Genomic DNA, 26,704 nt, shown 5'->3' on the forward strand with positions numbered 1-26,704 from the left:
TCCCTGTCGAAGTTGGGGAGACTTAGAGACTCTTCACCTTGTGGGGAAGGTTCAGGCCCCGATGCCCAGGAAGCTTCAGGGACCTGCTGCAGCCTCCATCTTGCCTTTACCCAGAAGTGATTGTTCTTGATTACTTTTGCCTTCTTCTGTGTCCTTTCTTTCTTGTTTTCCATACACCTGTTTCTTTAGTGTGTAGCACCAATTCTAAGTGCAGTGTGTTTTGCCTCTTTAGTCCTGTAACACCTTCTTGCAAATGATTGGCTCCAAGGAAGCTGATGGAACTGGCTATGAGGCTCTTAAAGGGAAAGAGTGTTAACCACCCATAAACTATACAATAAAAAGACTGAACCATTCTAACTAAGGGAGGTTTAATTTAGAGAAAATAGTAGAGGTCTGTATGGGAGCATGGCACTATACCATTTGTTGTATGGATACCTGCAAGAAAAATGGGTTCTGAAAAGAAAATAGCATGTATTTGTATATTTGGAAACAGGAAACTGAAAGAATCAGGCCAACATATGGTAATACACATCTTGATAATCTCTGGATGCATTGCAGAACTGCTTTGAAGTTGAGAACATAGCAGTCAGCCAACAAGGGCTAGTTAGTTAAAGTGAAAAGATCATGTCAACAATCAAAGTATTGTGCAGGCTTCTACTGTCTCCAGGCACAATCAGCATTTCTGGATTTGACCTTTAAAAGTGTATAAGGGCTAGCTTATAGTACCTGAAGAAATTTCTTCTTCCTAATGGGGCTCCACGTTAACTAAAGATATCTGAGAACTCAGGTATCTAGAATTACTGACTTCTGATTAAATTGATTTTTAATACACATTGCTGGGTTAGAGACATCACTCAGTAGATTCAGAAAGGTCAGGAAGTTGGACTAACAGCCCAGATGTTTTGTCCATTCTGAAGGTTTGTTTGAAATAAATGTCTGATTGGACAAAGGAGACCTGAAAAGAAACAGGGGCAGCAGAGTGTTCAAGCTCCCTTTGTAGCATTTATCTAACTTGGCTCTCTCTGTACAAAAGAGCAACATAACTACTGGAACATCAAGAGTAGCACAAATGAATCTGATGCAGCCCACTACATGAAAAGGATATTGCTGACTTTTAATAAAACCAAACCTTTAGCTTTTTACAGGAAAAATAAACATGGTTGGCTGGTAACCTAAAAGGAAAACCTGCCATGTCTGACCTTACTGCCTAAAACCAGAACAGGCAGCTGTCAAGACAGGGTTTTGTTACTGTTGTTAGCTGTTTCCTTACAGTAAAATTCTTTGTTGAATGATATTTTTGAGACCATTATGATGAACTCTTTTGAAGGCATGTAAATATGTTTTTCAAAATTACATAGGCCTTGAAAAGGTTGTTTGACATAGTAATTCCTTCTTGCATAGCTGTCTTTTTTGAGCTGATGCTCATAATTAGTAGGTTCTTAATTAGTTTTTTAAAGTTCTATTAGATTAAGCATGTCTACTCTATGTAGGATTAGCATTAAGGGGGAGTGATATGTATAATTCCACAAAACTGAAACTTAAGATCAATTAGAAATTAAAATGCAATACATTTAAAACTTACAACAGATCAACTTTAAAATGCAATTTGCAGTATCTTTTAAGAGGAATTTAGAACACACTGTTGAAATGATAAAAATACAGTAAAATGCTTACTTTAAAAGCAGTTTCTATTTATTTTATGTTTACTGTTTTTAGGTGAGGAAACAGAGGAGGTTAGTTTTAATGGTTGTACTGGTGCCATAAGTGATGTATTGGAAAATTACTGACTTTACAAATTGATCAATGATACTAGTCATGCCCCACAGAAGCTTTTATTGTTTTCTTTGCCAAGCCTCAGTTATTCCCTTAGTTAAAATAGGTTCAATTATTTTCTGTATAGTTTTCTGTGGAGAGGAATTTTAATTAGCCCTGTCCCTTTAAGAACCTTGGTACTGTTCCATTATTTGTGTGGAGGCCACTAGTGGGTGCTAGAGAGAAAAGGCAGTCCATTTTACAGGAGGGGAGTTGTAGGAGGAAAACCATTTTTCCTGTTCTCACTTATTTTACTCCTTCAACCATCCCTCCAACCCCATAAAATGCACTATTATTTATTTATTTAAAACATTTATATTCCACCCTTCTCACCCTGCAGGGGACTCAGGGTGGAGCACAACATATACACAGCAAACATTCAGTGCTGGGACATAAAACTCTAAATATACATAAACATTAAAATCACTTACCGGTATATCTACTTTAAAATCAGCTGTTTAAAACCATCTCAAGGCACCATCCTGGCTCCGGTCAACAGAGTAGGTTTCCTATTATTGCCTCATTGCATTGCCCCAAAGGCTTGGTCTCACAGCCTGGTTTTAACATATTTTTTTTAAGGACAGGAGGGAGCGGAGCACCACCTAGTAGCCTCCCCCCCCCCCCCCGTATACTGGAACAGTATCAGAACCCACCCCACCCCCCCCCCCCAGAGGCAGAGATTGCAGCCTTTAGCCCTTTGCAGCTATTTTTAGTTAGTAAGGGTGCCAGGATGGCCCCCTGGTGGCACAGTGGGCTAAATTGCTGAGCTGTAGAACTTTCTGACCAAAAGGTCAGCGGTTCGAATTCGGGGAGCAGGTGAGCTCCTGCTATTAGGCCCAGCTTCTGCCAACCAAGCAGTTTGAAAACATGCAAATGTGAGTAGATCAATAGGTATCAATTCAGTGGGAAGGTAATGGTGCTCCATGTGGTCATGCCAGCCACATGACCTTGGAGGCATCTATGGACAACATCAGCTCGTCATCTTAGAAAAGAAGATGAGCACCATCCCCCAGAGTCAGACACAACTAGACTTTTAATGTCAGGGGAAAACTTTACTTTGCCAGTTCCATGTCTCCTGTTTAAGAAATTCCAGTTTAAGATTAAAGAAACTAAAAATTAAAGTTTAGGAAACTCAGACGCAATCAAAAGAACATTAGTTAAATCCCATCTGTTCCTTTAAAGTTTTCGTTTAAACACCACCCTGGGAGGAGTTAAGGTACTGATCTTTCTTATCATTATTTTTTATTGTTACACCTTTTTAATGTGAGTTTCTAACTCTGTTCCCACTGAGAATTGGGCACCCAAAAGTTAGCTCTGGGGGCAGAACACTACTTATTGTGGTATAGATCGATAGATAGATAGATAGATAGATAGATAGATAGATAGATAGATATAGAAAATTAGAGAGTCATGGGAAGGGGGAAACTATTTCAGATTTCAAAACTCTGCCTGAATGAAGAAGTATTTATTTACTTGCTAATGGAAAGACTGCAATGAGGTAGCTGTTCTAACCTTTTTAGGACAGAAGTTCAGGAACCAGTAATGTCCTATCTTCCATCCCTATCAATTGTGTAAACTATTACTAAATTTTCTTTTCCCATGATATTGTTACAGATAATACTTCTAAAAGTGCTGTTGGACTGGTGTGATGCAAGAACAGAAGCAACATGAAATGGAAACATTATTCTTTTACTGTCGTGGTAGCTGTACTCAGCCTGTCCCCGATTCATCAGTTACTGGGTCAGCTTATTTCAGGTAGAATTTAATATATCCAAAATGTTGCTATATTTTTGTGTGTTGTATAATATACATGTTGTTGGTGCAAATGTCTCTCACTTTCTATGAGAAAGATACTCTGATGATTATGATTTATTGAATTTTCTCCATTTTACATTGACAGTGTTGTGTTGCTACCCATGGATATATGGATGTGAGCGCTATATATTACTAGTTCTAAAAAAGGGAAAGTGCAAACATAATAAATAATTTATAAACAAGATGCATTAATAATATGTGAGACATAACCTTTTGGTCTCAGCGTGTTGTTTAACCAATCATTTTATAGTCACAATTAGTTATGAATTTTAGAGAAGGTTTACTGAAATAATAATAATAATAATAATAATGCTTTATTTATATCTCGCCCCCTCTCCCCACAGTGAGTGTTTCACATTAAGACTATGACAATAGCCAGAAACAATGCATAGCCACATTAAGACAATAGTACAAAAGAAAAAACCCAATGCAAATTTACTTCCAAAAAACAGGAAATGAGATATATGTTCAAAATTTCCTTCAGCCAAGTTTACTTGGAAATATCTATTTATTTAAACTATATCTCTGTACACCTTCTATATGTATGGTAATATAAAGCATGAAGGTTCCAAACTGGAGAAGATAGATTTTGAAGAACTGTAAGAGTTCAAGATTCAAGCAGTATTGAATGATTTTCTATTCATACCCTTTTCACAGTCAATCATGAATAGCCGACTCAGTAATAAATGAGGTCAGGTGAGTGAAATAGAACTAAGTGTCTGTTGAAGAGAAATTTATATTTATGATCAGTTTTTCTACAGGTTGCACAATGAAACATGATAGTACACAGAAATAATGGCATAAACAGCAGTCTTGTGGCATATGAGGCATATTTATTGTGACATAAATATTCATAGAGTAGAAGCCCCTTTGTCGGATGTATGGGAGTATAGTTGTCAATTGCAGGTGCAGATGGAGCCACATTGTAGGAAACAAAAAGGAGAAAGGGGCGGGGGGAGAAATTAGGTATGTGGCTGCACATTAAGACTATTTGATTATTATTTTAGCAAGAGCTTTCAGGGATATAAACCCATTACTTCAAATGCAGTATAGAATGATATTAAGGCCTTAGATACAAAGCATATTTATATAGTTATGGGAATCAGATGGGATGTAATAGGATCCAAGATGTGGATTTTCTCACATTCTTTCTGCTTTTTATTACATTCTCTCCCATTCTCACTACTGTAGAAATATGCTTTATACCCGAGGCCTTAATAACCACTGCATTAAAGCTGAAAAAGTGGGTTTATATCCATGAATGTTCATGCTAAAATTTAAAAAAATGCTTAATCCTGGGGGTACTGCCAAATGTGTTCTTTTCCCCCTCTCTCCCTCTTTTTTTTTTTTACTCTAACATACTCTAACATAATGGCACGATTGCTTCTTTGAAGACTACTGCAATAGTAGAAGCAATGAATTTATGACATATCTCAGTAAACAAAATATATGCAATATTCGGGGGGGGGGGGAGAGTGAGCCATTTCACAACAGTAGTCATATGTGACAATACACTTGCTAGCTGTGATGTGCTAATTATACATCAAAGGGAGGAAGGATAAATCCATTGAGTTCAAATCTAACAGAGTTTAATTTGCTGATAACATTATTACTCTGCAGTGACATATTCAAATCTTCCTTTCAGTTTTCTCTATCTCTCTCGATAATGGTTTCTCGCACCAGAACGTTCTTAGAGACAAAATTTCTTCTATCAGATTCTAAAAATTTATATTTTTATAGCAACTTTATATCTATTTCTTTTTTTACACACAAACTAATTTAAGCAAAAAGGACATTGTGAGCACAACCCATGTAATGATGCAGTAATTACAGTGGAGTATAGTTTTTATGCTATGTGTAACTTTCAGTAGTGTTGCATAAGAGGATATTAAGATGGAGTTGATATCTACATCTATTGTAGGACTGGTTACTGTTTCAATGTTTCAAGGGAAATGCATAATTAAAAACTTGATCCTATATGGAAACAAATGTCGCTGATTTTAATCAGGTTCATAGATCGTGGAGCCTGCCAAAACCATTTTCAGTGCTAGTCCTACTGTCTTTTGCTGGTACCACTATCAAGAGAACTGACATCAGAACCATGACATTAACATTCAAACAAAATAGTATGCTTAGTTTAAGGGGAAACAGCCAAGTAGGCTTTCCCAATGTGCATTTCAGACTTGGAAACAGTGTGCCTAATTGACATTCAAATCTATTGATTAAGCAACCTTTGAGGAAAAGCACCCTACCAATAACATCGTAACAACATTCATTACAATTTTGCCCTAAAAATAATTTCAAGACTATTTTAGCTATAATTGTTCCATAATTGTTCATACAAGAATAGCTACCGTGCTCTTGCCATATATCCAGAATTCTGTTCAGAGTCTGTTTTCTTTGTATTGCTCTTGCCATTAAATTAGCTCCAGCATAAAATCACAGGTGGCATCTTGATGCTGTCCCTTGTTATATAATTAGCATGAGAAATGTCAGACTTCTACCAAGAAATTACTTTTCCTGGCCAGCCATCACACCCTGTTTCTGTCCAGCTGGTGATGGGGAAAAGGGATCTATATTACTATTATTATTGTAGAGTTGAATTAAAATACAGACATTGCATTTATTTTGCTTTCCTTACATAGAATAAGTCTAAAAATATAGATTTTTTTATTTATGCTGAACTAATGGAAAATGAAAGTTGTTTTATTTTAGTTTTAGAGTTGTTGTGACAGATTGCCCTGAATGGCCCCAAATCTCCAATCCCTGCTACTTCTGCCATTCACTCTGGCCTTGTTCCTCCAATTATTGCCTTGCTGAATTGGGTTATTGGGCCTCAAGTGATCCCTTTAAATGTAGACTTGTGCTACATTGTTGTGTGGATTCTTTAGTTTGGTACGCTTGGCCTAATGCCAATTCAAGCTTGACAGACAGCCAAAGATAAGGGTTTTTTCATGTCAGTAAGATTATCGAACATAGTAGAAAAATATATTAAACTTGAACATGTTCTTCAAGCTCACAAAAGCTATGAATCATGTTTGCTTCTTTCTCAAATCCAAACCTCTGTCTCAGTTCAAAATTAGTTCAAAATCCTGTCTATGCCAGCATACAGTTTAAACCCTGTCTGAGGCCATATCTACACTGACCATTTAATGCAGTTCAATGCTAGCTTCAAACTGCAGTGGCCAGACAACAAATTCCCATAGAGGTTTGTGAAATAAAATATGCATCAGTGTTCTTGTGGTTTTGGGTCTCAAACTGGTTCCAGGATTTCCTATGTAATCACTGCACAGCCAAAGCACTTTATTCAAAACCTGTTTTTAAAACTACATTAAATGGTCATGAAATGCTCAGAATCTTTCCAGAGACAAGCATCTGCATTTTGATGCATTTTATTACCTTGAATACCCTCTTCACAGCTTCACTTGGCTGCCTTGAAGCTATCAGCCTAGCACCTCTTCACAGTTGTGCCTTACATTTTCTGAATATTAATAAAGCAATAGTTTCTAATGACTAGTTAAAGTCAGTTTTAATAAGATAACATAATAAAATTATAATTGAAGTAGATTAGCCATTATCTTTAAAAATAATATGTATTTACTAAGTTTCATAATACCATAGAAAAGAGCTGTGAAATGATAATCATACTTACATTAATTGTAGTATTTTAATTGCATAGATGTAGTTTTAGCAATTAAAGTTGTGGTATTTTAATTGCATAGATACAAGTGTCAATTCAGCTGCTTTTGCTCAGTGCCAATTTTGAATCTTTTGTTCTTTCAATTCTGGATCCTAATAGGAAAGTGTTGAACAACAGGGTTCCATTTGAGAGTCACAAGTCAAAATTGGCTCTGGATGTGCAGAAGTAGGTCAGAAATATGCAGTAGTTGAACCATTCAAACGGTGTTATGTCAGTGCCTCTCTCTCTCTCTCTCTCTCTCTCTCTCTATATATATATATATATATATATATATGACTACCCTAGGTTTTAAACTATTCTGCAAAAACACGCACACAACTAGATTAGATTCATCTAAAGAAATACAGTAAAGTGCTTGTGATGTAGCCATTTCTAATTTCTGTAAATACATGCAAATCAGATAATGTATTAAAGTGCTCATGCATTGATTTTGTGATAGCGAGAGTGCTTATGCCAACATGTGCCACAACTGCCGTGGAGTAACAGTTTTGTGCAATAAAGTCCAAAGAGGTTCTCTTTAGTAAATCTATTATAAGACTTTCATTTTGACTGCTGCTTTATTTAAGTGTTTCCCTACTTCTTCAAAATAGGAAATATTTCCACAATACCAGATTGTGCTGTTTTATACTTTTAAAATCTAAATAGTTTTCCTCTTTTTAAAAGAATTTGTATATTAAAGGTTGGTGTCGATATTTAAGAGGCCCCCTGGTGGTGCAGTGGGTTAAACCAATGAGCTACTGAACTTGCTGACCAAAAGGTTGGCGGTTCGAATCCAGGGAGCAGGTTGAGCTCCCACTGTTAGCCCCAGCTTCTGCCAACCTAGCAGTTTCAAAACATGTAAATGTGAGTAGATCAATAGGTACCACTTCTGCGGGAAGGTAATGACACTCCATGCAGTCATGCTGGCCGCATGGCTCTTCAACTTTGAAATGGAGATGAGCATCACCACACAGAGTTGGACATGACTAGACTTAATGTCAAGAGAAACCTTTACCTTTACCTTACAGATACTTAATATTCATTCTAATTTCACAATGTAAGTTCTAAAAGAATAGGATATTACTGTAATTAAGGAGACAATCTCTAGTTTTCTTGATGGATATCTTTAAAAACAAGAAACATACTGAGCATTTAATAGGCAATAACATTGAATACTGGAATACTCAGGGTATGGCTGTTCCGTTTTTTCCAGTTTTTTGTTTCTATTGTTGATGCCTATAACACAGTCCATTATTCAGGAAGTTATCTATTTCTTCCCAATATGCCTTTCAAGAGCCTGCAGGGTTCCTCAAAAGAAAGCAGGATGTGCTGTTGTGTAAACAGCTTTGTAGTCCTCTTTTTTGGCTATATCGCATTATTGTTGCATTAAATTCACACCTTCTGAGACTTTCTAACTTTGTATTTTGGCATTATATAGGTGCTGGTTTTGCCACCATGAGTAAATTAATAAATGAAATAAGTTGAAAGCATTCAGGTATGATAAAGATTCTCAGTTTAATCTATGACACTCGGTAGAGACATGGTAAACCAATTCAGAAGGGGAATGAATCGTCTGCTGGGAATGTGATTCAAAATTTCATTGGTTTTTGCAGACTATGAGAACAAGCAAGAAATCTGTTAGGAACTGTTATATACCTGTAGCAATTTGCACTGGAGGCATTTGTTTGCATTAACTTGTTAAATATTTATTATAGCTATAATTTTTTCAACTACCAAGTAAACAGAATATTATCAAACATTCCTTAATAATTATTGTCTGTTTAATTTACTGCATTGCTTCTTACATTTGACAGCTTTATAATGTATTCCATCATAATAAAGTGTAGTCTTGGAGCAAGCTATCTCAAGCAAACATCATATGTCATTTATGCCGTTTATGTGTGTTTGCTGTATGTTATATTAAGCTGTGGCTGGGAAAATCACTCTTTCATACTATCATAAGTCAGAAAGTGCAAGATAAATGTCAAACTACAGTTTTATTTATTAGAAGTTAAGTATGATAACTCCATGACATGTGCCAATCACTGTATACCCTTTTGTAAATATTGCTAAGAAACACTGAAGGGCCTTTTTCTTCACTCATTGCTGCTCTTGTCAATTATATTCTTAAACTCTTCACATTTGGAAGGAAGTTCCATTGATGATATCTGGAGAAATCAATTGCCATCAATGCTTTAGGCAGTTAACTCTGGAAAGAAAGAAACTAGAAACAATATCTTTAAACGGAAAGCTTTCTGCATTTATAAGGTAATTCTTTCAGTAGACAGGTTGTCAATCATCATACTTTTTTCCTCTTTCCTTTTTATTTTGATTGACATGGAGAAATTGTCTAAGCCCTTTGTATGTTTCATTTTCACCAGCTCTAAGAGTTGACCTTTGTTTATTCTTTGCCTTTTTGTGAGAATAACAAAGGGTTGGAAAATCCTATCAGCCAAAATGTCATGCCCGAAAAAAGGCAGATATTAATGGACTGGGAGACAGAGAATAAGAAACCACCCCACGTGCCCTGCCTTGTAGATGCTCTCACTATGTATACTGCCAGGTCTTAATAAAGAAAAGATTGCCAGCTGTACTTGAATTCAAGGTCTCTTTATTAGCCCTAGTTCATCCAGCACGAGGTTTTATTAGGTCTGAATAGATGGTGACAAACCAAGAAGCACAGTCAGCTGTAGGGTATGTAATGAAGAAATCCGTATTTCTAATCTAGCTCTATAGTATACAACTCTCCTGCTTTGATGAACTGGCCTTTTGTGATGAACCTGACTGAAAAGCCACATGTGTTACACTGACTATCTAATTAAGTCATCAGAATGCATTGGAGCAAACAGAGTGGTTCACATGAGCTCGTATAAATAATTTCAGCTCCCCTATTACCTGGCTAATAGAAAGTGGCACTATTCCAGATTATGACTGATAGGGGTTAGATAGTCCAGCTGCTGCAATTACACTAGCAAGTAGATTTCTGCAAAACACTCTCTTTTTTGTCCACAAGAATTGTGGGGCCACTTTGTTTCACTCATCTGTGTTTTAGACAGGTGTGTCGATACAGCCACCTTTATTTCTGTGCTACTGCCATTTTCTTCCACTCTCTCTACTGTTCCTATGACCATACTCTTCTGACTTCATATTGTAATTCATATGTCCACTCCTGTTCTGTTCATGTAGGTGTGATATGTAGTAGATGAGTAGTAAGACCTGTTAATACAACAGCGTATTTCATCTGATGTGTGCACACAACCTTCTATTATGTAAGAAGAATGTCTGGATCCATATGATTTTTTAAATTGGAGCAATCAACCCTAAGCACAACTGACAGCACAATGATTTAAATGTCTATGGAGAAGTATATCCCATTGACTTCAGTGGGACCTAGTCCCAGGAAATAGCTATTGCCATTTTGAATCTGGTGCAGCTATTACTACTCTTAATAGTTGGTTGCTAAATAAATAGATGTGTTCACAGACAGATGTTACAAATCCAAAATGACTGTGTTAGGTGCCCCTCGCACCCCCCCCCCCCTTTGCTTGAGGAATCAAAAAGAACACCTATTTTTCTTTAATTAGTCTTTGCTTAAGGCATTGTTTCAGGCATCAATGAAGATGAAAGACTCCCTCAATGGTGCTGCAAAACCCTTCTGGTTAACCATTTACAACCGGGTTTCAATCTTTTGGCAATCAATTTCTTTCCTGATATTTGGTGGTTGTGTTGTCTTTTTGAAGAATATCCATGGGGTAGGATTTAATGATGTTATATACACATACATACATACATACATACATACACACACATATACAAGAACGGAGTTGTGTTCACTCTGTTTTGACAGACAGACCAGAACTACAAAGCCTGAGAGGCTATATAGAAATTAGAAATCTGAAATAAGCAAAAATACTATTTAGTCTAAAAGTTATCATTTATGGTTGGAGATTTCCTAGTGTATATAAATAATAGAAAAATAAGTATTTTAATTTTTTTTGTCGTGTCAGGAGCAAGTCGCTTCTGGTGTGAGAGAATTGGCCATCTGCAAGGAAGTTGCCCAGGGGACGCCTGGATGATTTGATGTTTTTATCATCCTTGTGGGAGGCTTCTCTCATGTCCCCACATGAGGAGCTGGAGCTGATAGAGGGAACTCATCCACCTCTTCCTGGATTTGAACCTGTGACCTGTTGGTCTTCAGTCCTGCCGGCACAGGGTTTTAACCCACTGTGCCACCGGGGGCTCCTAGTATTTTAATGAGGACTGATCATATTGTTAAAAATGAATAAGTATAATGAATAATTGTAACATGGACTTAGAAATTTAGGATTTATAAACAGTAATAAAATGGAAGACATTTAAGTTCTGTTTAATGAAACTTCTTAGGCTATTCCTAAAAATTATGAATTTGGGGAATTTTCAGGTTGTTGTAGTAGGTGATCATTCCAGTGGCAAAGTGGGCTAAACCACTGAGCTACTGAATTTGCTGACTGAAAGGTTATCAGTTCAAATCCAGGGAGCAGAGTGAGCCTCTGCTGTTAACCCCAGCTTTTGCCAACCTAACAGTTTGAAAACATGCAAATGTGAGTAGATCAATAGGTACCACTTTTGCCTAGAAGGTAATGGTGCTCCATGCAGTCATGTCGGCCACATGGACAATGCTGGCTCTTCGGTTTAGAAATGGAGATAATCACCACTTCCCATAGTCGGACACAACTAGGCTTAATGTCAAGGTGAAACCTTTACTTTTACCTTTTCAGGTTGTTGTTGTACATGATCAAGCCTTCTAGAAAATGAAACTCATAGTAGTATTACCACCAATCTCCTTCCAGGGACCTAAATTTAGTTCCACAATTAACTCTTTGTTTTGGGTAGAAGTAATTCATTTTATTGCTCTAACTTGTTTTAAAGAAATCTGTTGCAGGTACAGTAATAAAATAATCTTCAAAATAATAAATTGATGAGAAAATCCAAATAACTATAATCTGTGCACATATTTTAAGGGGTTGCATCTTTTGAGGTTAAGCACAACTTACTAAGGTATTCATTCAGTGTCAAACCTGACTTAAATATCTAGTTCAAATTATTTAACCTCTGTATTACTGGAAGTCCTCCAATCAATGTTAACAGTCACCTTCCAAGCAACATCTAAAACCCCACAGTCACTATTTGCAAGATACTTTTTCTCTCTGTATCTGACTGGCATTAGAAATAAACATGTACAAAAGAAAGAAGCAATATGTGAATTTTGAAATATGGAAGCATTTATTATTTGGTTCACATTAGTTAACTCAATCTTTAAAATGTTTTGAAGATATGTCTTTAAAAAGCCTTCTGCACCAGAATCATAGGACAATGCAGCTCAGAACAAATATTTGAACACACCCCTTCCATGCACAATAAAACACCTCTCATCTCAAGACATTTTTATTAGGCTTGTGCAATTCAGCTGGAGGATTTTGGTATGAAAATTTTGTTGAGTTCCCAGATCTGTTTTTGGAAACCTCCTGGAAATCGGCTAATGGAAAAATCTGTTTTTAGCTGGGCAGCCAGAAGATCCGGAAAGATCCAGCCAATTGGTGGCAATGGGGAACTTACAAGGCTCCCCTTTCCATTCCTGGGCTCTTTTCCTTTCTTCCTTTCAGGGGAGTCTGGGGTGAGCAACGGGTTAAAGGAAGCATGCACCACATGCTCCAGAATAGAAGGGAAGAAGCTGCACCTGCCAGCCATGTGGGCCATATCAAGTGAAAAAAAAAACATGGAGGCTGAGTCCTTGCCTTCTGGAGAAGCCATACAAGCTAAAGAAGCCAAAAGAAAACAGCTAAAATGGATCCATGTACAAGTCAATTTTTTATGGTTTGTGAAAATGATGTATAGTTGGTTTTAAATGAAATTGTGATGAACTAGAAAAAATGATTCTTCACTTAATCTTTCAAATGGTTTGGCCAAAGGGGAAAACCCAATATGTAGATCTTACCCAAACTAAGTGTGGATAGATAACACTACAATATTTGTTCCTGGATTATAAATATCATTTCCTAATTGGTTCTTTCATAGACTCGTGGACATCTTCCTATAGTTTTACAATGAATATCTCATAGAGTCCCAACCAATTCAGCATAGTTTGTGGCAGCCACAAGAATGAAGTTTCTGTAGTGTAACATCTGTTGGGGTGCTTTGAATGCGATTTTCCTGTTTCTTGGCAGGGAGTTGGACTGGATGCCCCATGAGGTCTCTTCCAACTCTCTGATTCTGTGATTCTGTAATTCTATCTACTTTCAAAGTAAGTACCATGTAATTAAACTAGGAACAGAAAAAAAAACAAATTTTGTTGCATAGCGTAATGGATCTATGATACCTAGACAACTATACAAGTGCTATTTTACAGTGCTTTGTTAACTCCTTTGATATTTTTGTTTATTTATTGAATTTTCAGCCTATTCATCTCCCTAAGAGTTAAGAATGTAGTATGTGGTTTCAAGCCTATTGTGAAGGTTAAGCTAGCAGTATTGAATGTCTGAAGGTCACTAGCTGAGCTTTCTGACTGAGTGGAAAATTGGGTTTCCTGATTCTGCACTCTGACCAGTATATCATTCTATCTTTCTGACTGAATATATGGTAGTTTGATAACTTTTTGTTATCACAAAGCTTTAATCCACTCCTGGACATATAATCAGAGGCGGCTCAACCCATTACGCAAAGTAAGCATTTGCAGTACAGTTGATTTTGCCCAGGGGCGCTCTTGAGGCACTCTTGGGGGGAAATAGACCTTGACATATGCGAGTTGTAGTTACTGGGATGTATAGTTCACCTACAATCAAAGATCATTCTGAACTCCACCAATGATGGAATTGAACCAAATATGGCACACAGAACTCCCACGACAAACAGAAAATATATATCAGTGATTGTTTGGGGAGGGGGGCGCCAAAATACTGTTTGCTTACCATTGAAAATTACCCAGGGCCGCCTCTGCATATAATGCAAACCACCCTACACAGTTGAGCATGGGAAATAAGTATGAATAATAAAAATGTAGAGTTCAAAGAGCACCAAGAGTCTTACAGTTCAGCTTTCTTGCCCATGCTGGTATTCACAGCTGAGGCACTCCGACAGATGGCTGTCCAGCCTGAGAAGAAGAACGCATGCTATACTGTACAACTGCTGCAATTACTTCCTTTGTCTCCCCATCTTTTTTTCAGACGTTAACAATTATGCCTTTTAAATGCATTGCTCGAATTCCTCCTGCTTGCCAAACAGGAAAGAACATTCTAATCCATGCATCCAGTCTGTAAGGCAAATATGACAATGGCCATAGTAAAGAATGTGTCTAAAATGATAAAAGGCGTGTATTTCAATATGGGAAAAGGTCACTAAAGTCACAAGGCCAGTTTATTTTGTGAGAGACATGCAAAGTTGTGCACAGCTATTGAAAAGGCTCTTTCTTTCATCTCAATGAATTGTATTTCAAGAATAATTTGGACATTCAGTTAGGCTTCATTGCTATTGCTTATTAACAAAATTGTAAACTTGTTTGCATTTATATTTTTGTAATTGCTAGTATTTTCAATATAATGACCTGTGTTGTGTGTATTTAAGTCAGAAAAGCAGGATAAGAACAGTGCTTCTTTTAGTCATCACATCATTTGGATTTTGTATGACATAAACATCCAAACGACAGAAAGAGAACAATAAATTAGGATCAAATGTGTTCTTCTGCAAATTAAAAATATGTTTCTCTCATGAAGAGTTGGTGTTTATTTCGCTTTAGAATTAAACTGAAATAAAATATTTATTTTGGTGTAATGGTTCAAGTGTTGGACAATAACTGAAGAGGTGGGTTCAAATCACCATTTAGCCATTTTGACCCACTGGGTGACTTTGGACAAGTCATACTCTCTCAGGAAAAGGCAACATCATGACTTGAAGGTACAAGCAACAACAATGCATGAGGCACTATCATAATATTGCTAAATATTGTTTTAAAGATCTTTATCCAACACTCCATATACTTAAATTCAATTAATTTAAATGCTTAAAGATAATGGAAATCATGGATTACAAACTGAGGTATGATGGGTTATTCATTTATAGATGACTGTCACTGATTATGTCACTTTTAGGATCTTAACCTTCCGATGGTTATATCGCTTTTAGGATCTTATTTATTTATTATTTATTTATTTATTTCACAGTTTTGTATATCGAGCTTCTCAACCTCGTTGAGGGACTCAGCCCGGTTTACAGCCATAAAAACATATACATTCATTAAAATATCATATATCACAAATTACAAAACCACTTTAAAATGCACTAAATATAAAACTACTATGGTCAGTCGTCCTATTAAGATGGATCTATATCCACTTCCATCCAGAGTTCTATGATGTTGTCTCATTCCTCAAAGGCCTGACTCCACAGCCGCGTCTTCACCCGTTTCCTAAATGTTAGGATTGATGGGGCGGTTCTGGCCTCCAGAGGGAGAGAGTTCCAGAGTCGCGGGGCCACCACTGAGAAGGCCCTGTCCCTCGTCCCCACCAGGCGCGCTTGCGAGGCTGGTGGGACCGAGAGCAGGGCCTCTCCAGATGATCTTAGTAATCTTGATGGATCTTAACCTTGTTAATCTTGTTAAGGACCCCTAAGTATCATGGATATTAAAAATATGCCTTTAGTTTATCTATGTTATGAGTAATTTGGCTTATGTGGATAAAAGTTCTCTGGTCATATCAACATTGTAGGTCTAGTGGAAGCATTTCCGATGCTTACAAGACAGAAAATAAAATATTTGAAAATAATCATAGGAGGCTAATAAAAATGAATATTTGCCCCTTAACCCCTGAAATAACGAGACAGACAACAAAGTATGGATTCAAATTGGGCAACTTTTATTGAATGTTACCTATTTAACTTTACCTGAACTAAACTAAGTGTCAAGGAACTTGGTGGCAAGCTAAGTCAGCGTCCCCAGCTACTGCGTGTGTGATGTCAGTGTGCCCTGGATCCCCAACCAGGCAACCTGAAGGTAAAAGTCTGGAGAAGCCTGTGTCCGCTTATTGATATCAGCTTCTCTCTTTACTGGGCCAATGGATGTCCCCTCACCCATTTGTTGACTTGAAGGTGAGTGTTTGTTGTAGAGTGCCCCCCACCCTTAATGGGTGCCATGAGTATACCTCCATGTCAGTGTTTTCCTGAACTATTTACGCCACAGATTGGGGGCAAATGTCTATTTCGCCCCCATCCCCCACCAAGCCCCTTAAAACTTGCTGAATGCCTAACTGCAAATCGGCCAAGAAATGTGCATTGCCCAAATCAGTTAAATGAACCCCGTCAGAACGGTAAAACTGTGTTTTGTCGTGCGTGATGTCCTTATGTGGGATGTAAGACCCCCTGCCCCGTGCTAAAGCCGTGCGCATGGCCCGGTTCACACGCTTTCTGGCCTTCTCGAGCTTCCTGACATCACCACCTCCTGGCCACCGAAGGCGTGGAATAATGGCCGACCAAGCGATGTGAACCCTGGGCCATGCCTGCCAGATCTTCAAAATGTCAGCACGTGCTTGCAGATACAAGGCCCTGCCGTTAAGCAGTCCCAGATCATTACCTCCAATATGGAGCACCAAAACATCAGGAGTGGGCCTGCTCCTGTCCTGGAACAACAAGGGAACCAAACCGTCCCAACGAAGGCCCCGAACACCCTTCCACTCGACCAATGCAGTGGAAGCGCAACCCAGATGCTGGCCAAAGGACGAGTTCCTGGCGTATCTCTCCGCCCAGTGGACATAGCTATGCCCACAAACAAGGATTCTCCATCTATGCGCCAGCCTGGCAAACTCTGAAAGAGAAACGACAAACTCACACAAGTACCGAGCGAACGTAACGCCTATAGGCGTCCGATTTCCACCTGCCTATTGATTTGATGGCCTCCACATTGAAACCCAAGTGCGCTGCCGAAGATGCTGCCCCAATCCGAAAGGAGTGAGTTCCAAATTTATGAGTACCCAACCCCAGCATCTTCAGCGCCCTGTCAGTGACAACCCAAAACTGGTATTTTGTAAGGGGGGTGGAATCATGATGACAAAACAAGTATCCTCCCGCCTGCGACCTGACTTGAAAGAACTGTGCCATAGCCGAAACAGGGCAAAGCTCAGGGTCGCTGCATCTGTCCAATGTAACTATAGCGCCCCTGGCTTGCTGGTCCGTCTTGGACGAACGTACTAGAATTTGGAGGGTGTCGTGTGTAAGTTTTATATCCGATAACACCAATGCCCGCTGAGAAACATCCCTCTTAGACATGGCAAGCAACTCACTTATCCGAAGAGCAGCGAAAAAGGCCGTCAAGGCCGCCGCATGGAATAACCGCTGCTCATACTCGGACTGACACACCCTGGGCCATGTTCCCTTCAATCCCTTCAAAATTGTGGGAGACAAAGGTTCCCTTTTATCGTGCGAAGGACCCCGCTGGCGTGCCCAACCCGCAATGATTTTATGGAGGCGGAAATCGTTTGTAGGATCAGAAAAACCCTGTGCCTTTGACCAGTAGGCCAACGCCGACAACTGGGACTTAATAGTGTGCGGCGCTAGGCCCCTTCTGCGTGAGTACACACAGAATTGCGCCAAATGTTCATAAGGAATCGGTACTGTAAACGGTAACAGATAAAACTGTCTAAAGTCATGAAACTCCTCCACCACCCTCATATAAGACTTCCGTGAACTTGGGGCTAAAGCCAAAGCCATACCCATTACCGCCTCGTCCCGCCAACCTGCCAAAGATGGCCTGGCATACGCTGTGGATGAACGTCGGCGTTGGGCGCGAGTTGTCTGAAGCGCTCCATCTGTTTACGAGATAGGGCGTCAGCCAAAGAATTGTCAATTCCCGCTATGTGAAAGGCTTTGAACAAGATATTATGCCTCAAGCAGTGTAACGTAAATTGCCTGAGCGCCCCCATCACCCTATTGGATTTGGAAGTCAATGTGTTGATAACCTGAACGGTGGCAAGGTTATCACACCAAAAATGAACAGTCGAATTAGCAAAAGCCTCCACCCATACCGTAACAGCAACAAGTATGGGAAAAAATTCCAAAAACGTTAAATCTGCGGTAATCCCCTGCGTGTGCCAACTGTCCGGCCAGACTTCGGCACACCAGTGTCCCTGAAAAAACACCCCAAAACCAACTGCCCCTGAAGCATCAGATGCCACCTTAAGTGCATCCTGAAGCCTCAACTCCTGCCTCCAAAAGGAAACCCCATTGAAACCCTCCAAAAATTCCATCCAAATGGACAAGTCTTCCCTAACTGAACGGGTCACCCTAATCCTGTGATGGGGCATTCTAACTCCTGAAATGGCATTACAAAGCCTACGTAAAAAGGCTCTCCCTGGGGCAACAACCCTACACGCGAAATTTAAATGGCCAATTAACTCCTGAAATTCTTTTAAAGTGGCCTTCCTGCGTCCCAAAAACTGTTGAACCCTTTCTGTCAAGTCTGCCACCTTCTTAGGGGGCAACCGGGAATACTGCTGAACCGTATCCAACTCAATACCTAAAAAGGTCAAAACCTTTGCTGGACCCTCTGTCTTTTCTTCCGCCAAAGGCACTCCTAACTCCTGTGCCAGCTCTTGAAATGACTCCAGTAAACCCCTGCAATTGCCTGACCCGGAGCGTCCCACAAAAAGAAAATCATCCAAATAATGGGTGACTCCGGACATTCCGGATTTGGACCTCACAGCCCAATCCAAAAAGGTGCTAAACTGCTCAAAGGCCGCACAGGAAATGGAGCACCCCATGGGAAGTGCCCTGTCGATATAGAAAAAACCCCCAAATTGAAACCCCAGCAGCTCAAAATCCGCCGGATGAACGGGAAGCAAACGAAACGCGGACTTAATGTCGCATTTAGCCAGCTCTGCCCCCAGCCCAAACCGCCGAACCAGCTGCACGGCCGAATCAAACGATGCATAATGGACAGAGCATTGCTCATCTGGAATCGCGTCATTCACCGACTTGCCCTTAGGATAGGACAAGTGATGAATGAGGCGATATTCCCCCTGGGTCTTCTTCGGTACTATCCCCAAAGGTGATACCCTCAACATTGGCGTAGGTAGCTCAGCAAATGGGCCCAACACTCTTCCCTCACGAACTTCCTTATCTATTTTATGCTGCACTAACTCTTCCATACCAATAACCGATTTTAAATTTGGGGATAGAGTATGGAACCTCGGACCCAACGCCGGAATACGGAATCCCTCCGAGAAACCTTCCCACAGGTACTTAGCAGACCCCTTATTAGGATACCTATCTAACCAGACCTTCAACTGCTCCAACTTAATTGGGCTGGGGCCCTTTTGGAACTGGGGCCTGTCCTGAGGGCTTCTTAACGAATTGAGTGTCCCTGGGATTCCCCCTCGCCCCTCTCCCTTTGGGGCAATTTCTGGATGGGTGTGTGCCATAACAAATTGCGCACGAGTGGGAATAACGACATCCCTTACGTGAACAGGCTCCCTGAGCAACAAATTCCCAACATAGAGGCTTTTGTCGCTGAGACTGTTGCTGGGGAGCCCCCTGCCGAAAGGGCTGCCCTGCCTTATTCTGAATGGTATGCCCACTATCCGCTTTTAAAGCAGAGGAAGCCCTAGAGGGGTTCATCACCTCAATCCAAATTTGATCATCGATCAAATCCCAACGTTTATCCGGATGGGAAGCCGCCTCGGTCCTAAACCGCCTATCATATTCCAGCCAAGCATTAGGAGGGCCGCTAACATAGGCTTTATTAATGATGTTCTGATACTGCCACAAAGCTGTAGCCCTTTCAGGGGCAGCATCAGAAAGCAGGTTCGCATACATTGTAAAGCAAGGGAGCCAATTCTCCCAATTCTGCTCCACCTTGCGCTTTTTGATCTTGTCCTTACTGTCCTCGTCTAGCTCCTCCCTCTCTTTCTTATCCATGTCCCTAAAATACAGGGAAAAAATATCCACATATTCGTTCCTTAAAATCTTTTCCATTGTTTTTGAAGCCAAATGGGAGCCCAAGCCAGAAAGACTAACAGTAGGGGTTGCTTGCTGAGGCCATTTGGCCGTTCCCCAGAATTTACTAGCTTCCCCAGTTCGGGCCGACTCCAAAGTAACAGCCGCTGGCTTAATCGCTTGAGAGTTGGCATCCTCCGACTTTTCACCTGACTTAGGATCCACACCACTCACTGACTGGTTCCCAACCGTCCCCTGTGATAGCATCCCCACTGTCGAATGAGCCCGGCCCTGGCCCCACGGCCATGCAATTGAAGCCGCCGTATTAACTGATGTAAGTGCAGGAGATGTGGATGTTAGTGTGGTGCAATTACCTGCCGGGACAGTCGACACCAATTGCTCGCTCCCACCGACACTAGAGGAAGCAGCCATCGACCTGACTGACTGAGTGGACCCGGCCGCAGCACTAGACCCGGAGGCCAATGCCACGGACTGACTAGGTCCGGCCACAGCAGCCACTGAAGCCTCAGCCGCAGCCTGTACAACTGGACACGCCTCGGAGCTGGTAACGGTCTGCACAGCTGAAGACACCAGAGAAGAACTCCCCGCAGCCTCCGGAGCAGCCAATTGGTCAGGAAGCCTGATCGCCCTATCTGTCCCTACGGTCGAAGCCGACTCTAAAATGGAAACACGGGACAACAAGGACTTAAATAGTTGTTTTTTGCTTGCCCGGCGACCTGCCGAACTAGCCCCAACCAAGCCAACCCCCCTATTCCTTTCCACTTGATTAACACGCTGCAATAGGGCCTCTAATTCTTCTAAAGAGACCCCATCGTCGTCCGACGATGACCCGTCCTGGCGCAAGGGTCGCTTGTGACCCGACTTCTCCGCGGGACCCTTCCCCTTAGGGCCCCCTCTGTTCTTCTTTGAAGGCATTCTAAAAATAAAAAAGGGGGGGGGTAAAAACTGCAATAAGCGCCTGCACCACAACACTATACTTAGGTGGCAACCCTCCAAACCACCCCAACTCCAATTGTGCGAGTCCACCACCATATAAACATAGAATCAAAGAGTAGAACGACACCCCCGTCCACATTAACATCGTTATACTGCTGCTTTAGCATCATAGAATCAAAGAGTTGAAAAAGACCCAACAGCAGCGATAGAAGGGGGAAGAAACCCCTACCCCCCGTTATAGAATCAAAGAGTTGAAAGACACATTTCTGTATCCGGCCTCCACACAATAGCAGCCCCACTTAGAGAAGAACCAACTGCTATGCCCATTGGGAACCCCTGTTTCCTTTATACAGTGACAAATCAGGATGGGGGGGGGGGGGAGTGTGCCATCAGTACTTGTATTCACAATGCCCCTTGCACAAATGCCAGGTTACTTCCCAATAAATTGTACCATTCTCCATGGCACAATGTGTGTGACCTATCCCTTTATTATAATTCCCTTGTATATGGATTTATTCATTTACATAAATCATAGGCCATATCTATATACATGAAATATGTCGAAGTGCATGTATACAAATGCTTGTGTAATGTACATGAAAAGCCTAGTCCCCCCAAAGAACTCCAAACTCCAACGAATAACCAGGCCCCGCTGCCAGCTGCAGGCCTATGCTACCCTTAGTCCCAAATTAAACCCCATTCCGAAAGGGCCAGGCCGCTTCCAGATGGCAGCCGCCGCTGGACCCAAAAAGGAGCCCCAAAATGGCGACCGCCACCACTAACTGAAAAAACAAAATGGCGGCCGTTCCCGCCAAACCAAAAGAAAAAACAAAATGGCGCTGCAACGCTCGGGCGCCGCCGCAATCCCCACGCAGCCCCCAGTGCGCGCGCTCCCAGCCGTTCACCCAAAAATCAAATAGCTGGGCGGACGACCGCGCGGCTGCCCGCTAACCCGCGCCCTCGGGCGCAAAAAGAGCGCGACGCGGCTGCGCGCCACCGCGCGCCCCTTGCCAGCGCCACTTGCCCAAAGCGCCCAGGGCCGCCGACAAGCCGCGGCCCTTCCCCAAGGCGCCGCCAAAGCTAGGGGCTTGCAGCCGCATCGCCCGACCAGCCAGGAAAAAACCCCCGGCAGCGTCGGCGAGAGTCGCGCGCGCACCGCGCTCCTCTCAACAGCGGTGCACAAAAACGAAAAACGGGGGCCGCCGAAGAAGCAGCGTCCGCCGTCCCCTCGGCGCCCCGACGATCTCCCAATCCTCCAGGCCGGATGGGAAGGAGCAGCGTCGCCCTCCTTCCCAACGAGCTCCCAACCGACCTGGAGCAATCGCGGAACACGTCTTGTCTCCTCGGAAAGTCAGACAAGACTGAGGTAAGGGGCTGGCTCACATGACCAGCCAGCCCCCGCCCCCTTCCAGGAGGTTCTAACAGGAACCTCCCATTCTCTCCCTTCAGGGGGTGGGGCAAATCGCTCTCCCCACCAACTGCGTTGGTGTGGAGAGTCCCATAATTGAATCAATTCAGGTTTAAATAGCAACAGAGGTTATAAGATACCAGAAATGACATTCTCTTAATTTCACAAACATGGTAAGCATTAAAATGTATTACAAAACCTGCAAAATTAAATTATTTCTACGTTTGGGACTGAGAGGGTTTACTTGCATATTTCTAGTCATTGGCATTCAGTTAATGCTGTATATTCTGTTTCTTTCCCTTGATATCATCTTTTATTCCCTCTGCTAAACACTAGAAGGTTGATATATTCTTACAGAAATTCCCTGAGATGCCAGGTTGATTTCTCCCATGGATTATCAAAGGCTTGAGATCTTTTATAAAATCCACATTTCCAGAAAGAGTGCCCTAGAGTGGCTCATTAAAGCAAGCTGAAGCTCACAAATCTAATGCCATTCAATATTTGATTTTTATAAGCCTTTCATTCCATTTATATATATAATTTTTCTCTAAGTAAGGTCATAATATTTACACGTTATTTCTATTCATGAACTGATGTACTGTTATATACAATGGATCAAAATGTTGACAATCTTTTTATACAACGCTAGCCGCCTCCTGCCATGCGTTGCTGTGGCCCAGTCTGTGTATATGTGTTTTGTGTGTATATATATGTTATGTGTGTGTGTATTTCTGTGTATGTATATATGTGTGTGTGTGTTTGTGTATATATATGTGGTTTTGCACATGTGTTCTAATGTGGGTTTTTTTGCTTTTTAAGTCTCTTCCTCTGTGTTTTTCAGTGTTTTTATGAGTGATGGTCACTCATTGGCCTGAGAGGTGTCTTGTGTCCAAATTTGGTGTCAATTCGCCCAGTGGTTTTTGAGTTATGTTCATCCCACAAACTAACATTACATTTTTATTTATATAGATTCTATTTTTATTCTATTATTATTATTTTATTATTTTATTATTTATATTATTATATGTTTATTATTATATTATTCTATGTTATTATCATTATATGTCTATGATCTTCTGAGCATGCTCAGGAACAGTAGCCTAGCTTTGCAGTGCTGGATTTCTAATTATTATTATTGATGTATTTTTAATTTCTTGCCTTTTTAAGTCCCTTCTGCTGTGTTTTCCAGTATTTTTATGAGTGATGGTCACTTATTGGCCTGATGGGTGTATTGGGTCCAAATTTGGTGTCAATTTGCCCAGTGGTTTTTGAGTTACGTTAGTTCCACAAACAAACATTACATTTTTATTTATATAGATTGACATTCAAAACCTGATAGTAAGTATGGAAATTGTTAGTAATTCTTTATAATATACAGTACTTTCATTTTATTTATGTAGCTGTTTATGAAATAACACCTGCATTAATTTGTTGTGTGTGTGTTACATAAGACCTATTGAGTATAGGCCCACAATTTCTGGTAATTTTAAAATATAATTTATGTGGCTTTCCTTGTATTATTATTTTTCTTACTTTAGAATTACCTTGATTGCATATTTGCATGTATACATGTAAAATTGGGATTGGAAAAATGGCAGGCAAACATAGTATATGGATATTGAAGGAAATGTTCACAAATTCAAGTCACCAGCAACTTGCTCATCTGGATATTAAAGACAGCTACTACACAAATTTCAGAATTTGAAAGCTTTAAAAGGTGAAGGGCATGTATCACAGGTGACATAAATAGTGGTAAAAAATAATTTTCCCTCAGAGTTAGACTAGTGACTCTTGTCTATCCTGGACATTGAGGATAATGACAGCAACATAGTGCTTCACAGCTGATGTTTGAAAGATTGTATAGAGTGAACTCGAAACAAATAGCTGAAATTCTGAAAGAGATTGAACTTACTTTGAAATCTTGAATTGTCATTGTAGACTTGGATGATAAATCTCAAACTATGTTTTATAATTGCAACAATTACTTAAATACATTTCTTGTATATTGATATAAGAAAGTGAGTAGTTTAAATATCTGTGCCTGGTGGTTCATGTTCCTGTTTCTATTTTTCTTGTTGTACTGGAGTATTCTTGTTTTATTATTAGCAGAAGGATTTAGTCACTTTTCAGAGCTGGAATTTGTAGTATTAACCATATTGAAAATAAACCATTTGATGAAGTGTTCATCAAATAATTAAACATATATTTTTTTCTCATCTCTGAAAGTAAATCTTATATAAATAAGATTATTTAATGTCAGAACCCAGAAGCCTTTAAACACGCCAGACACAGTTCAAATGGTAAAACACAGCTTTATTGTTAACAAAAAGTCTTGAAAAGCACTTAATTGCAGTGCTTAAGTCTGCTGGAGCAATTTGGCACCAAAAATGAGTCAATAGAGTAAACTAAAATATAATCCGGATTATAGTGTAGACTCTTAATCCAGATTAAACTAAAGATGAAGCAATTTGCTTAAAAATCAAAATGTAGAAAGAAAACAGTCTATAAAGTTGAAAGAACATTGTTTCAAAACTGAAAGATGTTAAAGTCACAAAGATATTAACAAGCAAAGTCCAGGAGTCCAAAAGCGAAGTCAAACCAGTCCGTAGTCAATTCCGTAGCGAAGCAAGGTTGAAGTATAGAAGTCACTCAGGAAACAGGAACACAGGAGCACACCAGGCTACAGCCCAGGACCCAAGGTGGAGAGTTGGCAGACACTAATGTCCACAACACAACACTTTGCCTTCTGCAACTTGCCATTCAAACTGAACCCCCTTATATCTTACAATTCATCATCGGAGCTTGATGAGCTCCCCACCCTCTCATCATCACTCCCAGCTGCTTCCAAGCCTGCAGCTGAATGCCCATTCCTCCGCCTCTGCCAACGAGTATCAGGATTCAGATCCTGCCAAGAGTCCCCTGGCTGCCAATCCTCAGTGAACCCCTCAAATTCCTCACTAGAGGTGGGCTGGTTACAGATATCCCTTATGTTTTGCACACAGGTCCAATTTAACTCTTCACCATCGTCCATGTCACTCCCAGTCCCAGAACTCCTTTCAAACCCAAAGAAATCTTCCTCCTCTGTTGGTGCACAAAGTTTTTCCCAAATACGCTTCCTTTGTAATTCCCCTTCAGACTCAGGTTCTCGAGCAACTCTCTTTACACCTCTGCTCCCTTCCCCATCCCCCATTTCCCAATCAGTGAAACCTGGGAACGTGTCAGTATTGCTTGGAGCCATAATGATTTCTCTAATGTGCTGACACTGCTGTTCCCCCTCTGACGCCAAAGGAGACCCGTTTTCCCTGCTACTAGGAGTAGCAACTTGAGGAACACGCTGAACGACAACATTTAATCTGTCATCTAGAAGAGTGCAGTAGTTTTGGGGCTGAATCTCATTGAATGACTATATTAGTGATTGCACAGACGTGGTGAAGGAAGGGGGGGGGCTAAAAAAATTTCAGGGGGGGTTTCGGGGGGGCTGAGTTTCGGGGGGGGGGCTGAGTCTGAGTGAAAGAGGGTCTAGCCTAGCAAATCTTTTGTATCATTACCCCAATACCCCCATACATATGGGATATATTGAGAATGGTGATCAAATCATGATATTAATAAACATAAGTTTAAATAATGCACCAGTAAGGCCTTTTCGCGAACCACCATGAGAATTTCGGGGGGGCTGAAGCCCCCCGAGCCCCCCCCCCCCGGCTACATGCCTTTCCCCACTGTTTGTATATTTACATTAATATACTACACCATCAAGATTCTGGCCTTTGTTGGCCACATAACTTGATAAGATATTGAAATCTAAATCTATTAATTTAAATCAGTGGTTCCCAACCTGTGGTCTGTGGACCACCATTGGCCCGCAAGAACAAAGATATGGTCTTTGGCCTCACCATTACTACAGGGTTGTCTTGAAACCACATGCAATGGGAGTGACTAGTCTCACCAAACCCTCTTATAGTGCTGAGGCAATAAGGATGTCAGGAGAGGCGAGGCTAACTACTAGGCCTGGGCGGTTTCGTTCGTTAATTTCATAATTCGTTATTAATTCGTTATTTTTTTTATAACGAAGCGATATTGAA

The 26,704-nt window shown here is 40.6% G+C and overlaps 1 protein-coding gene and 1 long non-coding RNA gene across 3 annotated transcripts in view; one reads left to right on the top strand and one right to left on the bottom strand.

Annotated features, from left to right (window-relative positions):
* The window catches only part of ROBO1 (roundabout guidance receptor 1), a 777,293-nt gene that overhangs the window by 107,535 nt on the left and 643,054 nt on the right, over positions 1 to 26,704 (top strand). For both annotated transcript variants that reach the window (XM_067466684.1, XM_060770536.2), the window contains exon 2: positions 3,427 to 3,567. In XM_067466684.1, the coding sequence (XP_067322785.1) occupies positions 3,480 to 3,567 (88 nt within the window). In that variant the 5' untranslated portion in view covers positions 3,427 to 3,479. The remainder of the gene's footprint in view (positions 1 to 3,426; positions 3,568 to 26,704) is intronic.
* Positions 16,166 to 20,732, bottom strand: LOC137096621 (uncharacterized). The gene is made up of 2 exons (XR_010909551.1): positions 20,632 to 20,732; positions 16,166 to 17,132 (listed from the first exon to the last, which is right to left on the bottom strand). It is a non-coding gene; the product is annotated as an uncharacterized lncRNA (long non-coding RNA).

Source organism: Anolis sagrei, chromosome 3, assembly GCF_037176765.1.
Source record: "Anolis sagrei isolate rAnoSag1 chromosome 3, rAnoSag1.mat, whole genome shotgun sequence".
NCBI classification, from domain to species: domain Eukaryota; kingdom Metazoa; phylum Chordata; class Lepidosauria; order Squamata; family Dactyloidae; genus Anolis; species Anolis sagrei.